This window comes from Populus euphratica, unplaced genomic scaffold (genome assembly GCF_000495115.2).
Source record: "Populus euphratica unplaced genomic scaffold, PopEup_1.0 scaffold1.1, whole genome shotgun sequence".
NCBI classification, from domain to species: domain Eukaryota; kingdom Viridiplantae; phylum Streptophyta; class Magnoliopsida; order Malpighiales; family Salicaceae; genus Populus; species Populus euphratica.
Window position 1 is genome coordinate 585,556 of NW_011499845.1, and position 27,255 is coordinate 612,810.

Here is a 27,255-nt window from a genome sequence, read left to right on the forward strand (position 1 = left end):
ATTCACTCATCTTTTTATTTGTTGCTGTAGGATTGAGGTATAACGGTCTGAGTATAACGGTTTGGCTACAAGTTGATTTTTAAAATATTTATTATTTAAAAATATTTTTAAATAATATTTTTTAAAAAAATTATTTTTAACGTTGTAAATTAAAATATGTTAAAAATAGAAAAATAATTTAAAAAATTCAAGAAATAATAAAAAAATCAATTCAACTCCATTTGGAAATGTGGTGCACCTTTAAATTTTTATTTTTGTGTTAAAATATTTTTTTATGATTTTAAATTGTTTTAATATGATAGTTTTTAAAAATAAAAAAATATTATTTAAATAAAAATATTTTCGACAGCACTGTATTTATAATTCCAAACAGATAAAAAAAAAAAAAAAAGAAGAAGAAGCTTAAAATCGAATTTGCAAACCGCATAATCAGCACTAGTTTTCGTCTTGTCTTCTTAATCCCATGTTGGATAGAAATGACAGAAATCTAAAACACACGAACACCATGGTTCACCGAGAACTTACCAGCGGGTCCTTTAACACCTTACAGTTGGAACGTGCACTGAATCCGGATGGAGGTTAAACCCTGAGACCAAACTGGCGCCGTTCGGTATTTAAGATTGTAGGACCACCTTTCTTGCTGGAACCACAAACCAACTCCAACTTCTATTCTGAAGAAGTCAAGACCACGGCTTCCGTTTTCTTTTCTTCTGTTTTTTATTCGGACATTACGTGCGCACTTTAGTTAATGACGAGTGGTTTGTACCTGTAATGGGGACCGCTATTGCCTCGTCGAAAGTCGTGCGTATTTCATGCATGATTCGCCCATGCCCAAGTATAGCAACAAGCAAGATGCTCTCATAAAATAAAAGGGGGCACACTGCACCGAGCATCCGAGAAGGGATGGACAGAAACAGGCCAACACGAAGAAACCCACGATCTGCACGCGGCCATTCCCACTTGGTCGGAGCTGTAATCAGGCTACAGAGGGACAGAAGACTCAAGACGAGGAAGTTTGATAGCAGATGTTTTTTTTTAAAAAAAAAACTTCATAAAATAATATTTTTTATTTAAATTTTATTTTAACATCAATACATTAAAAAAAAAAATTAATATATTAATTTAAAAAAATTTAAATTTAAATTTTTTTTTTAAACAATTTCAAAACACAAAGTCAGAAAAACTGTTCTGATCAGTGGTCTTATCATATGCTACCCGCTCGGCTTAGTTAATGGCTTTGATGCACATCAATGCATTTTCTTTTCTCCGTTGAAAATGAGGGTATCTGGAGCTTAGGGCCTTTCCGGAGGAGCAGAAGGGACGTGACTGTCAAATCAAGCAATACAATCAATTGTCATTCTCTTGTTCTACTTCTACTCGTTTGGTGCCTCCATAAGCGGACATTCAATGAGCATGGCCAATATATCCAGCAATCAGCCAGCCACATGTAGCGGCAGCATGGTACAAGCTATCACATGAATAAATTCAACAACGAACTTACCAGTAGATTGTTTGCTTGATTGCATTCAAAGATGCGCACAAACAAGATTACAAATTCTGACAAACACGAGCACCAGGCATCTTATAGGAAATGGGAGCTAGATTTGGATAATCCATCTACATTGAGCCAGTCAATGAGTTCAAGCCCCAAGCGACAGAAAGGGAAAAGATATGTTATAAATTCCACATACTGAAATACTGCTTTAAACACACTAAGGTTGGTATTCTGGAAAAATAACAGGGCACAACACATGCACCCAGCACATTGTCATCAGCATTAATCCGACACCCCAATGGGTGCCACTTGCATAACCTTCCCTCTCGGTCCATATTTTGATTCTCCCTTTTATGAACCACAGCAAGCTGACTTTTGGGCAGCTTGGCTACCACTGGCTGATGGATCTGGTTGGTTAATCTTGATTGTTTGAGGCTGGTGCCACCAGGCAAAAGGAGAAATACATCAATATTTGAGAAGAGAGGTACAAAAACAATTCCCCTGGGATTTGGTACTGCTAAACTATTTTCCAACCAGGGAACTACAGGAAGAAATTATAATATAGTTTTACAAAATAAAAGCAAAAGTTACCTCTGCCCTGGAATCAGTTTCCGAGATCCTTTGCTTGATATCCCTTGCAATTGAAAAGAATACCTCCTCCACGTTCAAATTTGTCTTAGCACTCTACAAAAGATACTTTGCATGTAAGAAAATAGAAAATAGATGAAGTTGTGACGATTCCATTCTAGAAGCATATTTGCACTCACAGTTTCAAAGAACTTGATCCCATACTCATCTGCGAGAGCTTGACCCTTGGAGGTAGGCACGGCCTGGGGAAAAAAGGGAGGAATATCTTTCCTAATTATCATCAATGGAACACACACACACACACACACACACACATGGAGGAATTGAATGAGGATCCCCAATGAAGCACTCTAAATTATAAGAAAGAGCAAGACGACTCCACTTCTAGGGTGAAAACTTGCAAAAAAGGGCTCATTGTATAGTTAATAAACTTGCAACCCAAACCCAAAACGTTAATGAAACATTTCTTGCAGGCTGTAAGATACAGCGCATACCCTTTTGCTCTCATCCATGTCTGCTTTGTTTCCCACCAGTATCTTGTTGACATTATCAGAAGCATGCTGTTCAATATTGCGAATCCAGTTCCTAATATCTGATCATAAAAAGACACTAGCTCTATCAGAGATTCAAGGATGTTAAACAATGGAAGAAAGACACAAGATGAAAGAAAAGTTTCACTATATCTGTAAGGAGATCTTTCACATATTCATCTTGATGAAATAGGAAGCTAACAAGAAACACATGTTGCAGGTTACCCACACCCAAATACAAGCAATACATATACAGAACAAATATCAAGCAACAAACAGGTATGCTGATTACCCACACAAAAAACAGAAAATGCAAGTAATACATGTTGACAATAAAAAAGTAGCAAGATCGGTATACTACTAAGATTTCTTAAAATCTGAAGGCCAATGGTAAGGCAATCAGAGAACTAACTGTTGAAAGATGATTCATCAGTCACATCATACACGAGCAAAATCCCCATGGCTCCTCGGTAATAGGCTGCAGAATAGTATAAAGCACATAAGCAACTCTAGGCTCAAGGCTCAAATGTGCATTTATGGAAAAGACCGCAAATTTGAAAACAGAGAGAATTCATAAATGCCAAACACAAACCTGTCGTGATAGTTCGGAAACGTTCCTGGCCTGCTGTATCCCATATTTGTAGTTTAATCCGTTTACCATCAAGCTCAATGGTTCTTATCTTAAAATCAATGCTGTTTTAGAAAGGTACAGATAAAGGATCAGATTGCTGCTCGAAAAAAATAGTTAAAATGTAGCCTTCCAGCATTCAGCAAATGAAACATGATTGGGCTCTTAATTAATTATGTTGAAAATATGTCAACTAATTTGCATCATTCATATCAAGATCCTCTACCAAGGAAACTGCCTGGAATGGTTATGAGCACAACCAAAATGGGACATCAAATTTCTGAACTTCATTTGCATCACTACACTACAAATTTTTCACCGGTATCTGAAGAGCCAAAGATAATGAAACTAGCTAGCGACATGAAATCCAGTCACCCTCAATTTTCCCTTGTAAATCACATGAGCAAGCCCAAAGTACTTAGTATTATTAAACTACTTCACATTCACAAGTCCAAAAATGCTAAAATAGTTTCACAATAAAAAATTGGGAGAGTTGTCAGGAAAGCAAACCCGATGGTGGTAATGAAACTGGTTGTGAAGGAACCATCAGAAAAACGCAAAAGCAGACAACTCTTCCCCACACCTACAAAAACATTAACAAGAACTGGGATTTCAAATAATCATTAAAGAGGAAGAAAAAAAAAGGACACAGTATGTAGATCAGCCCATAATGTAGGGATTGAATCCCCCCTGAAATCACATAGATTCTACTTCTAAAGTCGGATACAAACTGGCAGGAAATGAGATCTGCCAGCAGCTACCAATGTAAAATATTAGGAAGCAACCTGGTGGAATTGAAAAATCCTGAAAAATCTTTCAACTGGTTTACCTTAAAAAAGAATCCAATCAAAAATCAATCACTGATCGACATACAACAAGTGGGATTGCTAACACCTGACTAGTATGTTTAATTTTTCAGGTGTGAATATGGAATATGAATCCCTTTCAATTCCATTTCAGTACTGTTTTTACTGTGAATAACATGGGTCTCTTGAGGTGGAACAAAGATTGACCACTTCATCATGCACTTGTTGAGAGGGAATTCTCTCAAATAAATGTTGCAGGGTGAAGTTCAACAAAAGGGTTACAATTTCACCAGAAAAATGAGAAATTACATTTCAAGTGAACTAAATAGCTTCCCTTTTGTGTTATTAAGACTCTCTTATAAGTACATTCAACTTGAAATAAAATTAAAATATAAATTCTCTCAAATAAATGTTGCGGGGTGAAGTTCAACAAAAGGGTTACAATTTCACCAGAAAAATGAGAAATTACATTTCAAGTGAACTAAATAGCTTCCCTTTTGTGTTATTAAGACTCTCTTATAAGTACATTCAACTTGAAATAAAATTAAAATATAAATTCTACTTGGAATTGGAAAGAAATCTCATTTCCATTCTGCTCTCAATACTTGGGGAATCAAACATACACTTACTATTCTAAGAAAAAAATAAGATAAAGGGGGAAACTTGACAAACTAACCTGTGATACATTAAAAGCAAGTCAAGTCATTCAAGATCAGTGCAAAGAAAGAATCATAATTTGCCTAGAACTACTGCATCATGACAACTCAAATAAGTCTGATTTTGTTCTCTTTAATCTCCAAACAGTAGCATCTACCAATTTCACCAAGGAATCAACATAAAAGACTCAAGTTAGGAAGACAAATGAACCAAGCAGCCAGTTGCATCACATAGATAGCCACAGTTACTACTTTGTCTTTAATTGCTAAACTCAATCCTAAGACAATTTTTTGGTAAAAAATTCCACCAAATCAGTAAAATGCATGCTTGGGGTATCTGGAGCATCTCCTTAGGGAAAAGTTATCCATCACAGACACATAGAAGGCTCATTTACAGGATCATATCTTCTCCATCAACAATGCAGGAAAAACCACAAAACATCAAGAATTCATTACCGCATACAAACTTTCTCCTCCCTGAACTCATCTTTTTTATTAACTTTAAAACACTTATGCACCCAGTTTTTCTTGATGATTTCCATTGCACCAAAGAGTTCAATGCAATCCGACAATTGGCCGTTAGATGAGGTTGAATTTGGGCTAAATGTAGCCATTAACTTTAATTCGAAGGTCAGACCACCTCCTAGCAGACACTGGCAACCACTAGAGAATGATTCTCAATCTAACCCCCCTTGTGAAGACAAAATATCCATCTTTCTTTCTTTCTTTCTTTCTTTTATGAATCTGCATTTACAAATGCAATTGCAAACATGGATACAGCAGAGGTCAGCATATCTAACTAAACAAAAAGTGTCATTTCAATTTGGAAAAGGTTCTAGTTGTATTTTATGGGAAGTGGGAGACCGGCCAAAGTGAATATTACAGTAAGTGTCCTGGGTTGCAATTTTGATGGTGCATGTATGTGTCCTGCTCACTACTATTTCATTCAAGAAAGGAACAGGATAGGACCATCTCCAAAATGCTCTCTCAAAACCCCACTTCGATGGGGAAATTAATTAAATAAACCAAGTCAATAATAATTCAATAAATGGTCCATCTCAGCATCACCAAATCTAAAACATGTAACGGATCTAAGTAAATAAATAAATAAAACTGCTTGAGCACAGTAGGATCAGACTTCAAAACATGAAAGGAAAACCTGTACCATGACTTAAAATTTGCCAAGGATGGAGACAGAACGGACAAAAAAACTTACAGGTTCTCTGATTGTTAAAAGAGCACAGGCATCATAAATGAAAAATAAAATAAAATAACATTCATCCGAGTACATAATGGAACTTTCAAGCTGTCATGAAGTTTCCTTAACGCTGCACACATCCTATTAAGATCAACTGATACAAGCTCTGTGACCAATTAAAACACTTTACATTGCAGGTCCTGCTCACCCAAATTCAATGCACTAATCGTACAAACACAAAATTTAAGGGAATGCCTCACAGAAACATAATAATAATAAGAGTAATAATAATAATCAATATCATCCATGAAATCCAACAGAAAGGTCACTGGCAATGCTGAGTGGAGCTATAAACATGACCAATGCCACTTTTGATGCAAATGCCTGTTAAAACCCGAACCCCACCTCATCAGATCACGAACAAACACCATTTAAGCAAATCCTCAAATGATTAGCCTCATTGACCTCATACAGGTCAATATTCCTTAAATCCACCACGAAACCAAAAAAAACAACAAAAAACCGTTTGACAAAACCATAAAAAAAAAAAAAAAACACCCTTAAATCACCGCATCACATTCCAAATCAAAACCCCAAAACAGAAACAGCGCCGTTCCAATCCAACAAACCCAGGACAATAGATAGAAAGGAAAAAAAACTAACCGCTATCCCCAATCAAGAGAAGCTTAATCAAGTAGTCATAATCAGCCCGGGCCCTTGCTGGCGGTGCAGCCATCGCTTGTTTTCTCTTTGAATTCAAAAAAGAAAGAGAAAAGAAAGAAATGAACAATAATAGTCCCTTATAAATGAAACCAAAACGAGATCAAAAATCGAAAACAGGGAAAGATAGATCACCTTCTTTTTAGGTTAGCAAATGAAAAGAAAGAGAAAGACTGTGTCCAATGCGTTTGGGACTTTTTGTCTCTGTCTCTCTCTCTCTCCGCGTAATATTACGTTTCTACTTTTCAAAGGATGTATTCTGCCAATGACAGTGAACGTGGACTTTTTTTAAGATGGACTTGGTTGTCTTAGATCCTTCCTCTTCGTTAAATGCTTAATCATTATTAGATAATTAGATTTATAATTATATTCGATTGCCAATCATGCTCAGCTAGTTTTTGATATTATGTGAGCTAAATGGTTGATTTTTATCTGAAAATATATTAAAATAATAATTTTTAAAAATTTAATTTTGATATTAAGATTTTAAATTAATTTAAAAATATAAAAAAATAAAATTTTAAAATAAACAAGTGTGTTGCTTAGCCAAGCCCGCTGTATTACTGAACTATACAAATTCATTTTTTATTAATAAAGTTAAACATCTGATCACATCATATTTCTTTTTATTATTATTATTATAATGAATTGGTTCTTATATCTTTTCTTTTGGAAAAGTTCTCGATATCCTTACCATGAAAGTTCATTTTTCAAAATGAATTTATTATATTGGTTAAGAAATTATGTAAATTTGTCATCCAATTGTACTGTGTAATATTTTCATAGGATATTTTTTTTAAAATTCTTATTAAGAGGTTATTTATTTTTTGTATTTCAAAAATATTTTTTAGAAAAAAAAATTTATTTATTTTTTTCTTTACTTTAAATTCTTTTTTCTTTTTTATTATTTTAATGTATTGATATTAAAAATAAATTTTAAAAAATAAAAAAATATTATTTTAATACATTTTCAAAAATAATAATTATCATAATATCAAAATTCAATAATACTATTATAGCATTCACCATAATAGATGCTTACATGAATACAAAGTTAACATTTATTTTGATATAAATCTAATGATTAAAAAACCTATAGCGTAGCAAATCCGTGTCAATAAGAATTTCTTCTTTATCGTTTTAAGTGATTACTTTAAATTAGTAGATCATCTAAGAATTTAAATTGTGTTATGATTTTAGTTTTGATTGTGATAATTTTGATCGGGTTAAAAATATTTAAAAAATATATTATAATTTTTCGGTTAATATTATATTTTAAAAGATATATAAATCTACATGGATAAGATATTTTATATTTCAATCAAACTCTCCAAAATTTTAGATATTATCTTGCAAGAATATCATAATTGCTCGATTTTCATAGTCAACGTTTCAACTTATTGACTTTTTTTTCCATCCAATAAAATTAAGCAATTCAAATTTTTGTTTAATGGGTAATCAATTTAAATTATAAACCTAATATCCTGTATTAGATTATTTTTCGCTTTTCTTTTCATAGGTTTGCATGTGGGGCCTCCATATGAATCCATTTCAAGTAAAGCTTGGTTTGTGTTTGCTAACACCGTAATAATCTTTTTTCGAAAAAAATATCTAAAAATAGATTAAAATAATATTTATTTTTTATTTTTTAAAATTAAAAAAATTATCTAAAAAATTAATTTAATATTTTTTAAAACAAAAGGAAGCCTGGAACAATATTTTGAAAAACGAGTTTAACCGCATCAACTGCTTTCGTTAAATTAGAAGTTGGTAGTCAATGCTGGTTAATATACTCACCGGAGATTCATTTAATCTCGGTGAAAATCAAGCATTTCAAGATGACTCGAGACGGAGGGGTTTTGTATCAAATGAACAAACGATAAACATGGGCGAGGCAGACGCTATTGGCGTAGATGACGCATGTGAACATCTCCACTAGCATTTTTAATCATTCGAGTATGTCTTCCACTGTTTTTTCGTAAAAATCTGGAGGCACCATATGGCACATATATACCTGAACGGATCCAAATCTCCAGTCACTGCTTAAGTAGATTGGCTCAGAATCCACAAATGGTCTGGGATCATTCTTGCTGAATATCAAGTAACTAATCAAACTGTTTCGGAAGATATCGCATCTATGTCAAAATACACTATGCAAATTCGGTGGTTTTGATTTCTTTTCAAAGACCAAGTAGGATTTCCCTTGTTTAAATGGACTGTACGTAGCACATAAGCATAAACTATTAGGGTGATATGCGAAACGCCGTTGTTCAAACTTAACCTGTTGTAGAAAAATGAAGTCCTTTTTTTAAAAAAAAGAAGAAGAAAGAAGTCCAGCTGTTAAAGTTAACAAGATGAATCGCACAGGAATTACACCAGACCAGCTTAATGCAGTGTATATCCAATTCCTGGCGCCAAGCTTGGAATACCTAGTGGCCAGAGAGAACTACACTACAGCCCAGAATATCTTAGGTAGATTCCACAAACGCCTTAGGGCTCTCATGAAATATTTAAAAGTTAGCAAAAAGTGAAAAGCAATGACAATGCAAAAAAGTTGTGCTTCAAAGTATATGCTTAGAAGATCCTCTCCCGCACCATGACTACACCTACAAAACCCCCACAACCACCACCCCAATAAATCTCCCTTCAATCCTCTCCATGGCTGTATCTCTCCAATATTTCGGTTTTCTGCTGGAATCCTTCCCAGAGTCCCTTTACATGGGTTTCAAGGCCAGTTGTTGCAGTGAGAGCGGCGATGGAAGCTGTGACAAGCAAAAATGAAGAGGATTATCATTTTAAGTAAGGTCATGATGGTTTTTATACGGTCAGGGCAACTACTATCCTTTGGCAATGCATCATATCACTATGGCTTGACAAATTATTAAGCCATTCTTAACATTCTGTATCATCTTTGCCTTTATTCTACCTTCAGCTTATTTCGTGTATTAGAAAAGGAACAAGGAATTCAGTTTCCACGTGCCTTCTTTTATTTCATCATTATTCTGTCTAGGGTTTGTATCATGCTGTTGTTCCCGAATCAATAAATAGCTTGTGTTAAACATCCTGTGAATGGGAATCTCTTTCTATTATTTTCCGTTTGTTTTGTCATCTTCGTTTTTTCCTGCAAAACTGGCAACATACATGCAAGAAAGAGCAGTAATTTTGACAACCCATCCATGGATTGCTTTTCCAATAGCTATCTCAACTCGAAAGGATATTGATGCAATGCGGCCAACAGACTGAAATACCAGCGGGGCATTCTTGACGTGATTTCAGCGGAAAAGTGTTTTTTTTTTCATCTATAAATTGTGGCTAAAGCCCAAAGGAAATATAATTTCAATCAAGACATAATATAAAAATTAATACAAACCCTTTGGAGGGTCATTAATAATTGAATTCTTCCTAGAAAAAGAATAATTAAATTCTTCCTAGAAAATGAATATTTAAAAAGATCAAAGTTAGAGATCCCTTTAGCAGCATTAATCTTCCTATAAATATTTTACACTTTAACTTTCAATCTTTACCTGAACTTCTCAAGCTCTGCTAATCAACGTAAAATTAGCATCAATTTTCATAAACTATTTGATGATAAGATCTATCACTGTTAATTACTATCAAAAATTAAATTTTAAAATAATCTTAAGAAAGCCTTTTCTAGCCAAACTTAATTTGCCATATATTATTTATTTTAGACTTTACTGTTTTCATAATTTTATTTCTAATTACTCAAGTTTATATCTGAGTCAAACGTCTCAAAATATGTATAACAAATTAGCAATTAATGTTTTTAATAAGATCAATTTTTTTTTTTTATCAATGTGAGATTTGACAATTCATTCCATTTAAAAAGCCTGACGACTCTATTAGCATAATCAAACAATATTGGTTCTAATATCAAATATAACAACCCGACTCAATTTACCATGTATTATTTATTTTAGATTTTATTATTTTTATAATTTTATTTTTAATAATACAAGCTCACATGTAACATTTAAAAATACTTATGACAAATTAATGATTAATATTTTTAATAAAATAAACTATCAATCACTCAGTCATTCACTGATATAGAATACGACAATCACAGCCCAGAACGAACTGAAAGATTTCCGCGGAATAGTGTTTCCACCGGTGATTAATGGAACCAAAAAAACATCGACGTTATATCCATCTATTCTAAGTTCCCATTAAAGTGACATCTCCTAGTGTAAGCACAAAGAATAAAACTCGCTTTGATTGGTGCCCATAAAAAGGTTTCAGGGATACGATCTATCCGGTCAAGTCACTTTAATTAATCGTAATTAAGATGGACAACCCTGCTTACAGCGAGGTGATTCTGTTACCTCGGGTGGATTAATAGCGCCAGGCAGACCTTAGGTCTCATATTCCACAGCATTCCTCTCTACAATGTTCTCTAACTCACAGGTTTCACCATGTCCTGGTTTTGTTCAGAAATGGTAATCCAAAGGGCTGCTTGTCTCTGACGAAAGTAGTGTACAGTATTCCAGCAATACGTTCAAGCCTCCACAACTGACAAAGGGCAAGAATGTTGATGCACTACAAGTTCGCATGTAAAAGGGCTTCCCTGACTGAACAGCGCGCTACCACTATGGCAAAAAGGCGGATGTGCAATCGACTCTTGAATTATACAAACCAGAGCCCTTACAGCAAAACATCTGCATGCTAATTCAAGGATCAAATTTTCAACAAGTCCAACTACAATATTTTAAATGAAGAGCATAAGCTGCTTTCGGATAAGAAGCGAGCTACAAAAAGCATTGGCGACTTTAATTTATGTAAACAAGAACAGCCTTTGGAAAAAGCATAAAAACAAATAAAGCATGAAACAAAATCCTATTGTAAACAAGTTTTCAAATACATCCAAAAAGTTCTCATAATGGATTGCGCTCTCAGACCAAAATAAACCCCCAGTTTAGTAGAAGAAACCAAGCACTTTGCCACCAACATTCTTCCTTCTAGCCTCCTCATGGTCCATAATCCCAGCAGAAGTTGTGAGTACGATATATCCAAACTGCAATAACCAGCCATTAATGTAATGTACAAGTCAGAAATGAAAAGCCAATAAACAGTGCCAAGACCACAAACAAAATGATGATCGTTGAGTTATTCAATGATAAATCCCCTACAAATTCACAGAAACAAATGTCATCACATTACACATGCCCACACTAATGAATATTGGAATAAACTTAATCAGGATTTCAATGGGATTTAACATTCACAAAAGCATTCAATTGCATGATCCTGAAGCATCCCACTTGCAGACTTATAATAGCATAATATTTTTGAAATGGATATTAGGAATTGAAATTGAAGTGAATTCATATACTTCATGGACTGACCTGTCTTGAGGGGAGCAACCTAGCAGTCCAGGTTTCCATCTCCTTAACACCAACATCAAAACGAGGACTGATAACCCCACATTTGTTCAACCTTCCATTTAGTTCGACAACGATTTTACCAGCCCTGTGATCATCAACAAACTCGAACTCACCAATGTAACCTACAGAGCAGAACCCAATAAGAATTGCACTTTCTTTACAAATTAAAAACAACCCGATAATCAGATAGCATGCGAATAAAAAATAGCTCAGTACCGTGCTTCTGCATCACCATCAGAAACTTGATGATTACTTTTGAGGACGGCCTGATCATAACTTGGCGCTTCCCACGTTTCTCTGCATTGTACATGCTCTTCAGAGCATCATTCAAAACACTAACTCGCACCATTGTTGCTGCCGCTATACCAATTTTAACAAGAGCAGAGTCAATGACTACCAAGAGTTTTTGAAGTGCACATCAAATGTGAGTCACGTTTACAAAGCTTTGTTTTCCAATCTTCAATTTCTATTATTCCCGAAAACTAGAAGGCTGAGGATTTAGAACAAGCTAGCTAGCAGCATTATAGCTTTGCAAGACGTGCAATTCTAGACCCAAACCTCAAATCTACATATTCGCAAACTTTTAACAAATAAACCAACGAACTAAAGAGGAAATATAAACTTGGCAGATATAATCGATCACAAAAAGCCAAGAAAAAAATATAAGAAAAATCAAATTTAAACAGACCATCGAATGCTCATTCGTTTTAGTCTTAGATGACAAATAAGCGGTTGAGGAAATCACGAAATCAAGCTCCAATATTTGCCTTCTCATTTTCTATTCTAACAAACTAAACAGAGCTGGTGAGATCATATGAAGCATCTTAAAAAAAAAAAAAGGCAAACAGAAGCAAAGGTTTATACTCTTGTTGAGTTAGGATGATAGAAAGAAATAAAAAAACAATCAGCGAACTTATATTGCGAAGATCACAGCTAAGAAGCGAGCAATGGAAACCCTAAAATTATATAAGACGCACCTTGAAGAGATGCAAAAAGCGATCTGCGAAGCCGCCTCCAAGTCGAAACAGCAAAGAGCCTGGGTTTGAGAGACATGAGACGTGAAATGTTCGTGTATATATCTGGTTGGGTATGACCAACTTGATTTACTAGAATGCCCTCGTACTAGGGTTAACTTAGGGTTGAGCCGGGCTTTGCATTGTCATTCGTGGATCTAGAAATATTGGGTCCAGCTGAATATAGCCATTCGCTGTGAGTGGATCTTATACTGGACTTATTAGTGAGGCCCATTAATTAATCATGCTAGGCTTGGAGGGTGCTTAAAACAGGTTTTAACCAGGTTTTTTTAAGAATTTTAATTTTTTTATTGTTTTGATATATTAATATTAATTTTTTAAAAAATTAATATATTTAAAAAAAAACACTATTATTACTACCTCAAATACTCATTTAATAAACTGATGCGATCAAATTGAATTTCTATGGGCAAGCATGTGGGTCCCCCCCTCAAAGATCCCGTTTGTTTGATGGTATGTAAGAGTAAAAAACTCAAAAAAAATCGCAAGGCCTGCTGTGTCTTGTTCCGAGTCTCGACCATTTAATAAAAATCCGTTATAGAATAATGACATGAGCAAATGTCTGTGTTATATACTCTATCTTTTTTATTTTAAATGTTGATAACAGCTGAGTTTTGAATTCAAATTTTAAAATATTCAAAAAGTAATCACTAACAATTATTTTATGGATTTATGTATTTTAAGGAGAGAAAAAAACAGTGATAATTGAAAAGATCACATCTGAATTCATCGAATGTTATAAGAATAATTCCATCCAAGCTTAAAAATAATTTATTTATTTTTATATTTCTCATTTTACTCTGCTTTCTATATCAACCCCTCACTCATAGAGTAATTATTAATATTATATCCTGAAATTTCTCCATTAAAAAACTCTTTCCTGTATTTAAATTAATCCAATTAAAAATAAAAAATTCTATAAGAATTTGAATTTGTTTGAAAATGTAATTGTGGTTATTTTCAGATAATTTTTTGTGTAAAAATATATGTTAATAATTTTTTTATTTTTAAAATTTTATTTTTGACATTAGAATATTAAAAAAATTTAAAAATACTAAAAATACATTAATTTAAAGTGAATAAAAAAATAAAAAAAATTAAATTTTGTTAAAAATATTTTTAAAATGCAAACAGAGGAGACTAGTTAAATGGCTCCAAAACAGCCCATTTGAATTAAAAAAAAAGAGAGAGAAAAAAGCAGCTCTCCTTTCTGTAAAGCGATGCCGTCGAATCTGACAAACTTGAAAAATGAATGAAGGAGAAGGAAATAAAAACACCAAAACAATATCGTAATTAAATATGTGTTTCGATTTCACCAGCAGTTCGGTAATCAGCATAGAGCAATAGATTCTCCAGCATTACAATAATCTTGATGTTAATCATTACAAACCAAGCCTGCAGACTCATTAGCCAAGTCCTATCTATGTACACGCACTTAATCCCCTCGATGTGTATTCTTCCGAAATTGTAATTTGGATCGTATATAGTTTCCTCGGCGTAGAACAGTCTTAATCTTATCTTGGCGAAGGCTTGTCATCCATTGAGAGATATATACTAGGAAAACGTCAACTAATTTCGAAGCACGCAGAGACAAGCTCTAATGACCCTTTTGGTTTTCAAAATTCGTCAACCATATTGAATCATATATTATATGGACTGCTTACACATTTTAAATTATTTCTCGGACAGGAAAACAGCCGCTCCTAGCTAATTCGGATTCCTTTCCATTGATACCTCCAAAAACTTGATGCTCCCTCCCTGAGCACAACCATGCATAATACTTTGCATGCTCGGCGGCCGCATTCCATTGGATTAACTGAAATTTCGGTAATTACACATACAGGTGATCTTTCACGCATTGGTTCATTATCCACGCTAAGTTTAAAAAGGAACCGAGACAGGATGACATCTACTCATTCATTGATCGAAACAATGGAAGCCAACCTGTCGCAATTTTTTTCCTGATCAAGTCGGTAGATGCACATGTTAAAGAAGAATCATTAAAAAAAAACACGAAGAGGGGGAGATCAATTTAGAGGCAACTTGAGAATCCCAGATTATCAAATGAATTCCGCATGTCATCACAATCACAATTCAGAATTTGCTTTGAGGATTGGTGTTAGGGAAACAGATGACAGGCTGACCCTCCGATATTAAAATATCCATCAGATTGAGGGACTGCACAAGTATTGCATGGGAGTTTGGGATCACTGCAACCCGAGCTTGTGTTCTAGATTGATAGAAACAACGTGATATTGACAACGAGTACACAGGCATAATTACACGTGTTAATCACTGGAGAACTCTGTGTTCATGACAGGATCATCGCACCATATATACTTGTGCAGAGACAGAGAAATATAATTATCGATAAAACTTCAGTCAACTTATATATATATTTCTGTAAATCAACAATTAACAGATAAGCCAAACCGACCCTTTTGATGATTTTATACAAATATATATATATATATATATATATATAAGGATATTCCATTAACTAATCATATAAATTTTAAAGTTAACAACTATATAAATTTCTAATAATCTTGAAGTTTATAAAATTTTGAAAAATAAATTTAAAATCTAATCAATTAAATTATACCCTTTAAAATTATATTCAAAATGTATTAATTTTACATATGATGATATACCAAAAATAAAATAACATTAATCAAGCTATACGTAATTAATTATTCGACTGGGTGTTTTATTGTTTTCTAAAGGTTAGTTCTGCCCTAAACTATCTTCGATTTTTGTTTTATAATCGATTAATTTCAAGATTAGAACCTGAAACCTCCAAATTAATTAGAGGTTTCAAGTTTTAAATATTTCTTATCCCTAATTTCTTGTTCAATTAAGTACGATAGCAGGAATTGATTATACGATTAACAACTTATCGAATGATAAAATTGTCATGGCAGAAGGGAAAAGGTCAGCATTCGTGGGCAATGCATGGACAAGCAGCAAGAACCCATGCAGAGAAGACAAAGGGATGAGCCTGGTAGATTCTTTTATTATGGAGTAAATATTATAATCGCAACTCGGAACTCACTGAAGATCTAGAACTCATTGTTAACAATCATTTAAGTGCCTTGGCCGTCTATGCTATTTAACGAAAGATTAATGCTAATCTCGTGGTTTTAATGGGATCGTCCATGTGAAATTGTCTCTTTTTTCCTCAAGAAAAAGATAAATTTGTCCCAATGCAAAGCAATGCCAATCTTATGCCGTCACACTGACCTGTTTCCTCAGATTTCCCTTCCTGCACCTCGTTTTGAGAAATTAAACCAACGAAATGTGTCATAGCTCATCAATAATGGAAATATTCTTTTCTTTCTCTTATTGCATAGCCTCTCTCTCTCTCTCTCTCTTTCTGTATTTTTATAGGCTTGCAGACCACCCTTTAACTCTAATTTCTCAAATATCATAAGTGGTTGCAACAACTCAAGGACTGAAATAAGAATTATATATACATTAATGTTCTCGATCGGTTGAAACTCTCGATTTGGATATACATATAATTTGATAATAATATGCTTACATTTAGCTCCATCTAAGCTCCTTTTGATCATAGAACTAGCTATGTATATGATCAAGTGCGTTCGTAAATGATATATTCAATCTCTTAACCTAACAGCTTCCGAGGCACAGTTTACCTGTAGACTCGTAGTGGTGTGTTGATCTTGTTTCGAAGCCAATTAATTAAATTATGTTCACTCTTTTTTCCCTCTTTCATCTTTCATATTTACCAAAGAAGGCACATCAAGGGAACGCTATTTGATCAAGCTGACTACATAATTTTTCCAAATGATATCAGTCGATTAGTACTTAATCCACTCATTTATAAAAATTATTTTTTATTTGTCTTGAAAAGTGAGTCTGAAAACAATTAAACATTGCCATGGTTTTTCCTCGCCGAAGTATTACTATATTTTCTTAACAACAAAAGAATATTTTAATTTTTGTCCACGAGCCAAGACAAGAACTCGCAACAAACCGAATCCAAAACATCCAATATTGTCTTCACAACTTGCCAGATTGATGCCAGTGCCACGCATGTTCTTGCTGCATTGTGTTTTTCTAATCAATACAATGAAGTTTGATTAAATTTTAAGAGAAAAATACTTGATGTCACCTCATTAAAACAAGTCAAAATGTGAAATTCAGAAAGGGACACATATCAAAGAGTAAGTTAATTGCCTGTTAGAGCCAGCCATTCCTCCAACGTATAAAGCTAGTTCTTTCCTCCAATGAGTCACCCTGGTCGTTTCATATTCCTTTCATCATGCAATAAATAGTCTTAAGCTTTGCTGTGACCACGAAACTACTTTCTCTTTCGAGGGAAAGAGCCGTTGCTACACTCAAACAATCCCCACATGATCATATTTACATCAAGAATATAATTCCTTCACTCAATTGTCTTTTTAATTGAGTTCTCTACTGCAGGCTACAAAGCAATTTAAAGAATGCATCATGGAGCCTATATAGGTAGAAAAGAGGGCTGGGAAGCACTTCTCTGTCTTTCGGATCAGAGGTGAGGAAAGGCGTGGCTATTATCAGGCATTAAACGTTTTCATGCCCGGCATTTCTATCTTTTGAATGTTTTCTACTCGGTTTTGGTTATGAGATAATTTTTCAGGAAGTATGAAAAACCTTTTATCAAAATCTGTTAACATGAGAAAAATAAATTAAGACTACTATTGCAGTGCCAGGCTAAATAATTTGCATTTATTCTGCAAGTTACATCATGTTCTCATGTACCTCGATTAGCTATTGTTTGATCAAAATTATTTTTTTCCCCCTTCGAAGCTTAATATTTGTGCAGAGCTGAGATTCTCACCACCCCTTTCAGTCATTATTGGACCACTTGTAATTCTTTCTTTTGAAAATAAATATCATCTTCCAACTAAGAAGAACTCCAACACCATAAGTTCAACAATTTTATTGATGTATATATGCATATATAGGCCGCTGCCAGTTTGATTGTATCATAATCTAATCACCTCTTCCCCCTTGTCTTGGCTCTCGTTCCAGGTCAGTGCGCGTGAAGCAGAGAACAAGCCTTTGATTTCGGTCTTCTGTTCAGGAAACATTGTTTCTTAAGAAATCTCTTAGTAGAGAATATATAGTTACAGGTAGATTCTCAAAATGAGGAATGCCCTTCTTCCACCAGTATCTTCACATCTTTACAACTTCGGTAATCATCTCAATCTCTTAAAATTTAGAGTATTCCTCTTGCTTAAACTGTATTGAATTAAGAGGCGCTAAGTGAGCAAGCTTGAACTGATTTTGACTTAATTAACTGGGGACTAAAGTTCTTGATCATCAGTTCGCTAAGATATTAATAATATACATTTAAAAAAAAAAGGATTTGGGATACCAATTACATAATATCGTTTGTATCTAACCAATTGTTTCAGGGAACAATGAAGTTCAGATGCCAAATTTGGATGTATCTATGCCAATGGATGACAAGATGTATGTGTTCTTGTCCTCCTTGATCTTTTATTTTAACAATAAAGAATCTTAAAAGGTGTTTTCTGTTTGTTTTATCTGTCTGCAATAAAAATTAGTAGTGAAATCAAGATTCCCTTGAAGAAAGTCAAGTAGAAAGATACCACATATACATTAAGCAGTATTTTTTATTTTATTTTTTCAAATAAGAAGTAGTGTTTTTAGCTGATGACTACGTTGATGATATAAAAGACAGAGTGTTTCCAACTTCCTTTGGATCATGTTAATGTAAACGCCTGTCCGTTGAGCTGGACTTCGAGTTTCCATGCATGAAGTTGGATTGTGTTGTGTCATTGTAACCAATATCTATTCTGTACTGTGTCCATGAAAAGTGATGGCATGAAAATACGTCAAGAAAAGGAATCCAATACACTCATGCCGTTCAAATGTAGCCTTGACTGTGATGCTACAGCAGAAATTATCTTAGTTTGGAGTTTGGCTTAAGTACAATTAACCACATTTAGACTCAAAAGCACTTGATATAACCCTTGTCTTGCCTGCGACTTCTTTATGTCTTTGTTATGAGCAATTTCAGTCAACTCTTTTTTTTCAAAAAAAAAAAAAATTCACTTCTTCAAGAAGCTGATTGAATAATATGAACATTGAAAGTTCAAACTTTCACTTTTTCAAGAGGAGAGATTCATCCTTTTGTGTGCAAGATCGATAGATTCGGCCCACTTCTTGTTAATGTTGCTTTCTGATTTCCTTTAAGCAGGAATGTCCATGGCACTACTAGCTTTTATCTGGACTCCAAAGTTTTCAATGATGACCACCAGCAAAGAGATGGAGGCTTCTCTATTCCTTATCAATCCCTCGGTAACTATCAACCAGGTTCAGTGACTCTCCACCCACTATGAGCTTTAGAGAATACTTATCGATTTTCCCTGATTTTGGAGTTCCCTTTCCACTCTGCCAACCATCTCAGTTTCCTATGTCCTGAATTTAATGGCTTATTCACCCTTCTTTAGTGGCAGGTTATCAATCTATATCCTCTACCTGTAACAACATCTCACAGCAGTCAATGCTACTAAGCAAGAGGGTCTCTGTTCCAGAGGTTCAAATGGTAAATAATGGAGTACTCATCCCTCTTACTTTTTGCGTGTGATGTGAGAAAGATTTGAAGTAAATTGTTTAGATTTTCGGGTGTCCTCGGTCATAAATGAGAGTTGTACATTAAACTAAATCAAGTTCAATTATTTTAATATCTAGATCATCTCCGGCCTCTTAATAAATCTTTTTGCAAAATACTAATTTATGATCATGGACACTAAAAAAAGCCCTGGCTTGTTCCCGATAAATGAAAAATACTTGAAAGGGTCGGCCAAATGATGCATGCAAGTCCTCATGGACACTAAAATTCATGGGATATCGAATAATAGAGCAGTCCTTATCACATGATGGATGATTTTTTATTGCAGCAATCCTAATGGACTTAGCCTGCACTGCACTTCAACATTTGATTTAATAACAGTCTGTAGAATAACAAAGAAGAGCATCAATCTCCTAATTCTACCCTTCTTCTTCAGGAGTTTCAGGCTATGCAAATTAAGAAAAGGACAATTAATGAGCTTGCTAACCTGTTACCCCAAAGAGGACCTAGTGATCTCGTTGAAAACAAGACCGCTTTGAGTACATGGAAGACTAATAAGAGAAAGAAGGCTAATTCCCCTGGAGAACTATGGAATCATCAAGCCATGGAATCAATCAATATCCAAGAGCAAAAGGTAAGAAGGGCATGCCAAGTATCAACAATAAGAGCAATGCAGGACCAAAAGATCGAGGAAACAGACCAGAAATAGGACCAAAAGAAATTGAAACTGACAAAAACTTTATCCATTTCTAGAACATGAAAAGTACAAATCAAGATGTTCTTGCTAACCAAGCATTTCTTAAGTTCTTAAGCTTTTCTATCTCGGCTGGCAGTTTCAGGTGCCTGTGAGGAGAAGCCAGAAGCTTAGTGACAAAATTACAGCACTTCAAAAGTTGGTCTCTCCATATGGCAAGGTTGGTTGATTTATACGTAAATACTTTAGGGTGGGTGGGATGGCCTTGGTTTTATATTTTGTTGATCTTTAATCCCTCAAGTGGAATCATTTATTCCCTTGTCATTTTAGAAATTCAATTATGGTTGCGGTTCTATTGCAGACTGATACTGCCTCTGTTCTTCAAGAGGCTTCTCTTTACATTAAACTCCTTCAAGAACAGATTCAGGTATAATCTGCTCAGCTAATTATTATTTATTAATCAGGCTGCAAGAGTTCAAATTTGAGATTGGACACCCTTGGATTGTTAGTTAATTATTCATTTTATTCGTCTTCTTGGTTTTGGAACAGAATCTGATTCAGATGCTGACTAGTTCATACAGTCGTGCAAGACCTATTCAACAGTCACAGGTTGATAGATATACACCAAAATTTGTATCCATACTGTTTTTAGGCATAAATTAATTAATGCATGTGCTCAAATATCTCAATCATCTTAATGCTCTTGTTGACAACTTGGGCTTATCACAGGAAATTGAGGGCAGACTGGTTGATCTGCGAAGTAGAGGACTTTGCTTCGTTCCCATATCACTCATGCAGAAAATGACTCAACAGCAAGACCACGTCGATCCCAGTTCTTATCCAAGGAAGAACATCAGTGCCACGACTTTTTAGTTACCGCCCCCGACAACATATATTTAGCTTAACCCCGGCACAACAGTAATTGTTTTTAATCAATGGTATCCATTTTAAAGCTTCCTTGATCAGGGAAACTAGTCGTTTTCAGGCTTAATTAGGGTTTTTGTTCACTAATAGTGATTGTTGTAAGGTGGGGCTATATGTAATTTTGATATTCGGGGAGTGCAAGATCACTTGAGTTCAATGCAAATGATTCTGCTAGTTGGGAAGTACCTTTTGTGGCTGGCTGATATTCATTCTATGATGGCGACTACTGGTATTTCAAAAATCAGTCATGTGTTGAAGGCTAGCAGGGATGCTCATGTTATGGCTTGTCAAGTTTCTCAGTATTTGGAAACCAGTCACATGCTGGGATGCATTACCTTTAGATTTTACTGGATAAGTGGCGCGCTACGCCGCGCACTGGTTAATTTTTTTTTAATATAAAAAAGATGTTTAGATTACGATAATCTGAATTAATTTAACTACTATATCATTCAAGATATAATATTAAAATAATTTTTATTTTAAAAAAAAATATATAAAATTCAAACTTTAATAATCTAATATTAAATAATAAAATTTAAAAAATAATTTAAAAAAATAATATCTAAAAAAAACATGATTCAACATAAGTTAATTTGACCAACTCACTACCCACAACACTCACAATATGAAAAAAATTAGGTTAATCTAATTAATCTATACTTGGGATAACCTCCTGGAAAAAAAAATAAAAAAATCACAAAACTCAAGACTCAATAATTTAATGTCAAGTAATGAAATTAAAAAAAATATTCATTAAAAAAACTTCAAATTAACCTGAGTTAACTTGATAAACTTATAACTTAAGATTAATATAAATTCATAAAAAAAAGTGCAACAAATAACAATACTCAAGAACCAATGATCAAATGTCAAATAATGAAATTAAAAATAAATCAATTTTTAATAAAATATTTAAAAAAATATCAAACTTAAACTAAGCCAATATTCAATATTAGTGACCAGGTTGTAAGACTCGAATTATCTTATAGAAAATCAGGGAAGAAAAAATCATGAAGTATAATTTTCAATCATATTTAAAAAAAAAAAACAAATAGCAATCAAAATAATGAGAAACTAATTTAATATAAAAAATAAAAAAAATAATTAAAGATTAAATTAAAAAAATAAATCAATAAGGATAAAAAATAGAAATCAAAAGAATAAGGAGCAAATTTAAATACAAAATTAAATAAAATAAAATGACGAGGGATGAAATTAAAAAATAAAATAAATTAAAAAATAATAAAATACAAAAAAAATGATTAAAATAATAAAAATTAAATTAGATATACAAATTAAATGAAATAAAATATGTATTTATAAAAAAAAAAAAAAAAAGAGAGGAAAAAAACAGTAATCGGAGCTCAACTACATCTCTATCATTAATATATGCACAACCAGCATGCAGAAGACAACATGTTGCTTTCAATACTGTTGCGGATAATGAAAATTATAACTAGAATACCTTGCCCATGCCGTCTATGTATTATAAATTTTTTTAAATAATATTTTTTTAATTATCAAACAACACCTAAACGAATTTAAAAAAATAACATAATGAAAAAACTAAAACGTCATCTGAAGCAACTTTAGATTTTTAAATGGCAATTATATCACTTAACTATTTTAAGAGATTAGAAGACGAGATAAACCTTTATCTCCAAGTTTAATGTTTTTTACTTTTAAAGGTATCAATATATTTTTATTTTTCATCATGCAAATAATACTTGAAAGATGAAAAACTTTAAACTAAAGTTATATGTTTTTATTGTTTTTAGGGGTAATAAAGTTATTTCATTTGTGAAAAATAGTGTATAGATTAATTTTTTTCTAATTAATTTTTTAATAACTAATAAATCCCTTAAAAAAAATGATTGCATCTTGATATATCATAAGCTTATAGAGTTTTTTTTTTTGAGAGGGTAAAAATATCATTGCATTTATGCTAAAATAAACAATATAATTTATATGGAGTCATAGCATTTTACATATGCCTTTTAGTTTTTTTTTAATTGTAATTGTAATATAATGAAAACAAAATCAACTTATTTGTTACTTCGATGAAAAGTCCTTCAATTTTACAAGAGTAAAAATTAAAATTACGGTGACACATGAAGGCAGAGGTACTTTCTAAGGGAGGATAGAATTTATCCTCAAACGGTACTCTTTAAGTTAAGGGAGGAAAAAAAAATTATCTCCAAAATGTTCAAAAGTGGAGTTAAATTCTATCCTCTCAATTCTTTTATTTATATTTATTATTAATCTTCCTTTTTTATCTCAAAATACATACCAATACAATATTTTATTTATCTCTCTCTGGTTATTACTAACGATTTAACTATTTTTTATTTTTCCTTTGAAAATATAAATTCAATTTATTATCATATCAAACATTCAATTATACTTAAAAATCAACTTTTACACTCTTAAAAATTATTTATTTCTATTTTTTTAATGGTTTAATCACTAAGAGGCCTAGAGCACTTCTATTTAAAATTGACCTCTCGCAGTCACAGAGCCCATCCCCGATCCACACCAACATGGGGTACTGTTCATTACCCCTCGTCATTAAACGTAGTCGTACTGATACGTGCCAGTCTCACCGCCCAAGACGTGGCATAGTTTCGTACCATATGCCAAAAACATGGCACCATACCAATGGAGCAAAAGCCAGGCACCGATGCCCGTGACGGTAACTTGTGAAAGAACGACCACAGACACGCATACCAAACGTGAAAGAAAGGAAATAAAAAAAGCCCACCAAAACCTCGCCTTTTTCCGAGCCCAACCAAAAAATAAGACGCAGGAAAAAAAAATAAAATTACAACTTACAATTAAGATTGTCAATTTTATTTTGTTTTGTTTAAAATAATTAAAATATTTTATATTAATTTAAAAAATAAAATAAAATAGAATAATTTTTATTTTATTTTAAATCTTAGTACATTCTAGATTTTTCAAGTAAATTTCACTTGAAATGTTCTGATTTCATTTTACATGTTCCGTTCTGCTCTTAAAAAGTCAAGTTCAATTTGATTAATTAAACCATCCAAATATAAAAAGTTCATTTTTATTAATTTTTTTAATAATAATGTTAAAAATTATTATTACTATTTTTATTAATAATGGTATTAATTTTTTTAAATTAAATTTATCACTAATATATATAGTTTATATTCATGTTGTTTTTTCATGTTTATACATTATAGGAATTTGAGTAAAATAAGAGATGTTTTAGAGTTTATTAGCCTTGATAACATTGACCTAACTTTATATTTAAAAAATTTGTATTAAAAAATTTTACTTACATAATATTTTGATATTTTATTTAAGTTGAATTATTTTAAGTTAAAGATATATTTAATCTTGATTATTTAAAAATATTTTAAATTTTAAATTATATTTATTTGACATTGTATTTATATTATATAATTTATAATTAATTTATTTTAAATTTAAATTATATATATATAAATAATATAACTCTGAAACAACGTTAAAATATAAAACATCACATTAAAAAACTTTAAAACTAAAATATTTTATTTTAATTAAAAAAAATATAATACTTATGGAAATAGAATTGAAAAACTTGCCTAGTTGACATTAACCTAATTTTAATATTAGAGTATGTTGTTTGGTTATTGAAGTCGGTACTAGTTGACACTTGACACTCCTGTGTTTTGTGTTCACTATTTATAGGTATGTTTTGAAATGGCTGATTTTGGGTTTGTTTATAGATTTTTTTTTCCCGATTTTTTTTTTTTTTTGCATTTAAGTTTTTTCCCCTCTTTATGGGTGGATAAATGAAATAGTACTTTTAGTCATGATAATTTCTCGAATTTGTATGCTCCAAAGATTACGAATTTTGTGGGATAAAATGTAGACTGATGATTTAGATTGAAGATTCTTGTGGATTGTGAACTGAAATGTGAAGGATATGATAAAAGCTCAGAATGAAGTTGGAATTTGAGATGAGGTGTATTTTGCTTAAGGACTTTGTCGTCGTTGAGAACTTTGTGTTCTGCTGATTGCTATTGATTTGGAGTATCTCTTCCTGAAAAAAATGGGGTGTAACGTGGGAATTTATGTAGATTAAGGGGGTTTGTAAGTATTACCAATCCTTAATGATTTTAGGAGTACGATACTGCTGCTTTCATTATCTTTGTTTTTATGGATGAACTGCAAGTCCAGCTGTAATGCAGCGGCATTTGTAAAGAGATAAGGCCAAGGAATACCTTTTCACCTATAGTGGGTTACTAACTAGTTGTTCTTTCCATTTGCAGGCAAATGCAGCGTCTGGGATGGCTGTGCATGATGACTGCAAGCTGAAGTTTTTGGAATTGAAAGCAAAAAGGACTTACCGCTTCATTGTTTTCAAGATTGAGGAGAAGCTAAAGCAGGTGATTGTGGAGAAGCTTGGTAAACCAACTGATAGCTACGAAGACTTCACTGCCAGTCTTCCTGCCAATGAGTGTCGATATGCTGTTTATGACTTTGATTATGTAACAGATGAGAACTGCCAGAAGAGCAGGATTGTTTTCATTGCATTGTAATAGATTACCCCCTGTAAAATTTAACAACCTCATATGTTACCATTCTTTGATTTTTCTTTTTGGATTTCTGTTTGATTGTTTGTTTCATTTATTGCTTTCATATGTATGAAGGTCCCCTGACATATCTAGGGTGAGAAGCAAGATGATTTATGCGAGCTCCAAGGATAGGTTTAAGAGAGAGTTAGATGGTATTCAGATCTAGTTGCAAGCTAGTGATCCTACAGAGATGGGGCTCGATGTTATTAGAAGCCGTTCGAATTAAATACTTTGCCTGCCATGCAAGGGAGTCCATACCATTGAGTTCAACAAGTTTAATGTTTATATATTTGCACTTGGATTTTTCTTATTAAACTTTCTTCTCCTGTTATGTTTGTGGATTAATGGGGCGAGTACCCTCTCCAGTGTGTTACTTACATACAATAGTTATATGATGATTTGTGTGGAGGCATTTATTATATGTTGCCCTCAAAATAGGGTGAAATCTACTTTCAATTAAATTATGCGTCGTTTAATTATCCACAATGAATTAACCACAGGGAGTCGGGCATGATTGGGATCCATGCTATATATTTAATGGAACTTTGGTAGTGAATTGAGAGGTGTGGAAGTGAAAAGACTCCGAGTGGGATCCCCGATTGTTGAATGGTCAGATATCTATCACGTAGGAGAGAGCTTTTATCAGAGGGAAACATCAAAAGTTCGATGATATATGCTTAGCCTGTCAAGTTTACCCATGCAGCGTTTGCTTTACAGTGTTATTTGCAGTGTTGCTCTCGTAAGGTCGCAACCAAGCCGGACCGCTTACTTTGGCCGCTTTTTTAATATTTTATTTTCAGCAATACCGCCATGGTAGGCACCACCATCGGAGAGGAGTAATCGCTAGCAATCAACTTGAGATGGATGTTAACCGTGGAGTTGGGAAAATGCTTCGAATAAAAATTAATGAAGTTTGCGTGACAGTTATTAAAATTCTATTCAATTTTCAAGTCAAAGTCATTTATCTTCATCTGTGTAGATGGGTAGCGACAACAATAGCAAGGCAGCCGTATCCCTGCAAGAGGTGTCTTTTACGGTAAAGTGGACCTCACAAGATCGCATTAAAAGTCAGCGAGTGTTGCAACTACATATATAAAATATGAGTATGCGTTCAGATAAATAAGATTAAGTTCGATCTATTAATCTTCGCTCATTTACTATACTCCAACTTAATTCTCGCAGACGCATGCTCTATGCAAATCTATTCCAAGTGACGTTGATGAAGTGGTGAACATCACCCCTCCCTCCCGCCTTGTAGCACAATGCCATAATAATATCGGCAGAGTATAATATAAAGTGTCCTGGTGCTCGATTGTTTGGGCTCGGAGAGCGGTATTGTATGATTGCTTATTAGCAACACCTCGGAACTAGGAAAAAC

The 27,255-nt window shown here is 33.2% G+C and overlaps 4 protein-coding genes across 12 annotated transcripts; 2 read left to right on the plus strand and 2 right to left on the minus strand.

The window, feature by feature from the left end:
* Positions 1-1,480: 1,480 nt before the first annotated feature.
* LOC105126096 (ras-related protein RABE1c-like) lies at positions 1,481-6,869 on the minus strand. Its single transcript, XM_011026881.1, has 9 exons — positions 6,757-6,869; positions 6,565-6,649; positions 3,752-3,824; positions 3,206-3,306; positions 3,026-3,091; positions 2,578-2,675; positions 2,263-2,325; positions 2,087-2,179; positions 1,481-1,930 (listed from the first exon to the last, which is right to left on the minus strand). The coding sequence occupies exons 2-9, from the start codon at positions 6,635-6,637 to the stop codon at positions 1,847-1,849; spliced, it is 651 nt and encodes a 216-aa protein (XP_011025183.1). The 5' UTR covers positions 6,638-6,649; positions 6,757-6,869; the 3' UTR covers positions 1,481-1,846.
* LOC105125454 (actin-depolymerizing factor 1-like) lies at positions 5,775-26,363 on the plus strand. Of its 4 annotated transcripts, none has more exons than XM_011026099.1 (4): positions 5,775-5,785; positions 13,748-13,758; positions 25,572-25,837; positions 25,953-26,363. In XM_011026099.1, the coding sequence occupies exons 3-4, from the start codon at positions 25,590-25,592 to the stop codon at positions 26,041-26,043; spliced, it is 339 nt and encodes a 112-aa protein (XP_011024401.1). In that variant the 5' UTR covers positions 5,775-5,785; positions 13,748-13,758; positions 25,572-25,589; the 3' UTR covers positions 26,044-26,363. The 4 variants fall into 4 exon arrangements, with proteins under 4 accessions (XP_011024401.1, XP_011024467.1, XP_011024326.1 ...); XM_011026165.1 differs by lacking the exon at positions 5,775-5,785 and adding an exon at positions 13,309-13,312; XM_011026024.1 differs by lacking the exons at positions 5,775-5,785; positions 13,748-13,758 and adding exons at positions 18,770-18,774; positions 22,629-22,638.
* LOC105125972 (40S ribosomal protein S15a-like) lies at positions 11,291-13,109 on the minus strand. 2 transcript variants are annotated; one of them, XM_011026697.1, is made up of 4 exons: positions 13,004-13,109; positions 12,243-12,386; positions 11,988-12,148; positions 11,291-11,656 (listed from the first exon to the last, which is right to left on the minus strand). In XM_011026697.1, exons 1-4 carry the CDS (start codon positions 13,077-13,079, stop codon positions 11,558-11,560), a joined length of 480 nt encoding a protein of 159 aa, XP_011024999.1. In that variant the 5' UTR covers positions 13,080-13,109; the 3' UTR covers positions 11,291-11,557. The 2 variants fall into 2 exon arrangements, with proteins under 2 accessions (XP_011024999.1, XP_011025081.1); XM_011026779.1 differs by having other exon boundaries at positions 12,243-12,380; positions 13,004-13,094.
* LOC105125682 (transcription factor bHLH110-like) lies at positions 17,347-21,442 on the plus strand. 5 transcript variants are annotated; one of them, XM_011026281.1, is made up of 10 exons: positions 17,347-17,597; positions 18,098-18,260; positions 18,484-18,541; positions 19,290-19,408; positions 19,546-19,640; positions 20,104-20,301; positions 20,501-20,581; positions 20,723-20,788; positions 20,911-20,970; positions 21,091-21,442. In XM_011026281.1, the coding sequence occupies exons 2-10, from the start codon at positions 18,212-18,214 to the stop codon at positions 21,232-21,234; spliced, it is 870 nt and encodes a 289-aa protein (XP_011024583.1). In that variant the 5' UTR covers positions 17,347-17,597; positions 18,098-18,211; the 3' UTR covers positions 21,235-21,442. The 5 variants fall into 5 exon arrangements, with proteins under 5 accessions (XP_011024583.1, XP_011024818.1, XP_011024744.1 ...); XM_011026516.1 differs by having other exon boundaries at positions 20,507-20,581; XM_011026442.1 differs by having other exon boundaries at positions 19,293-19,408.
* Positions 26,364-27,255: the final 892 nt, after the last annotated feature.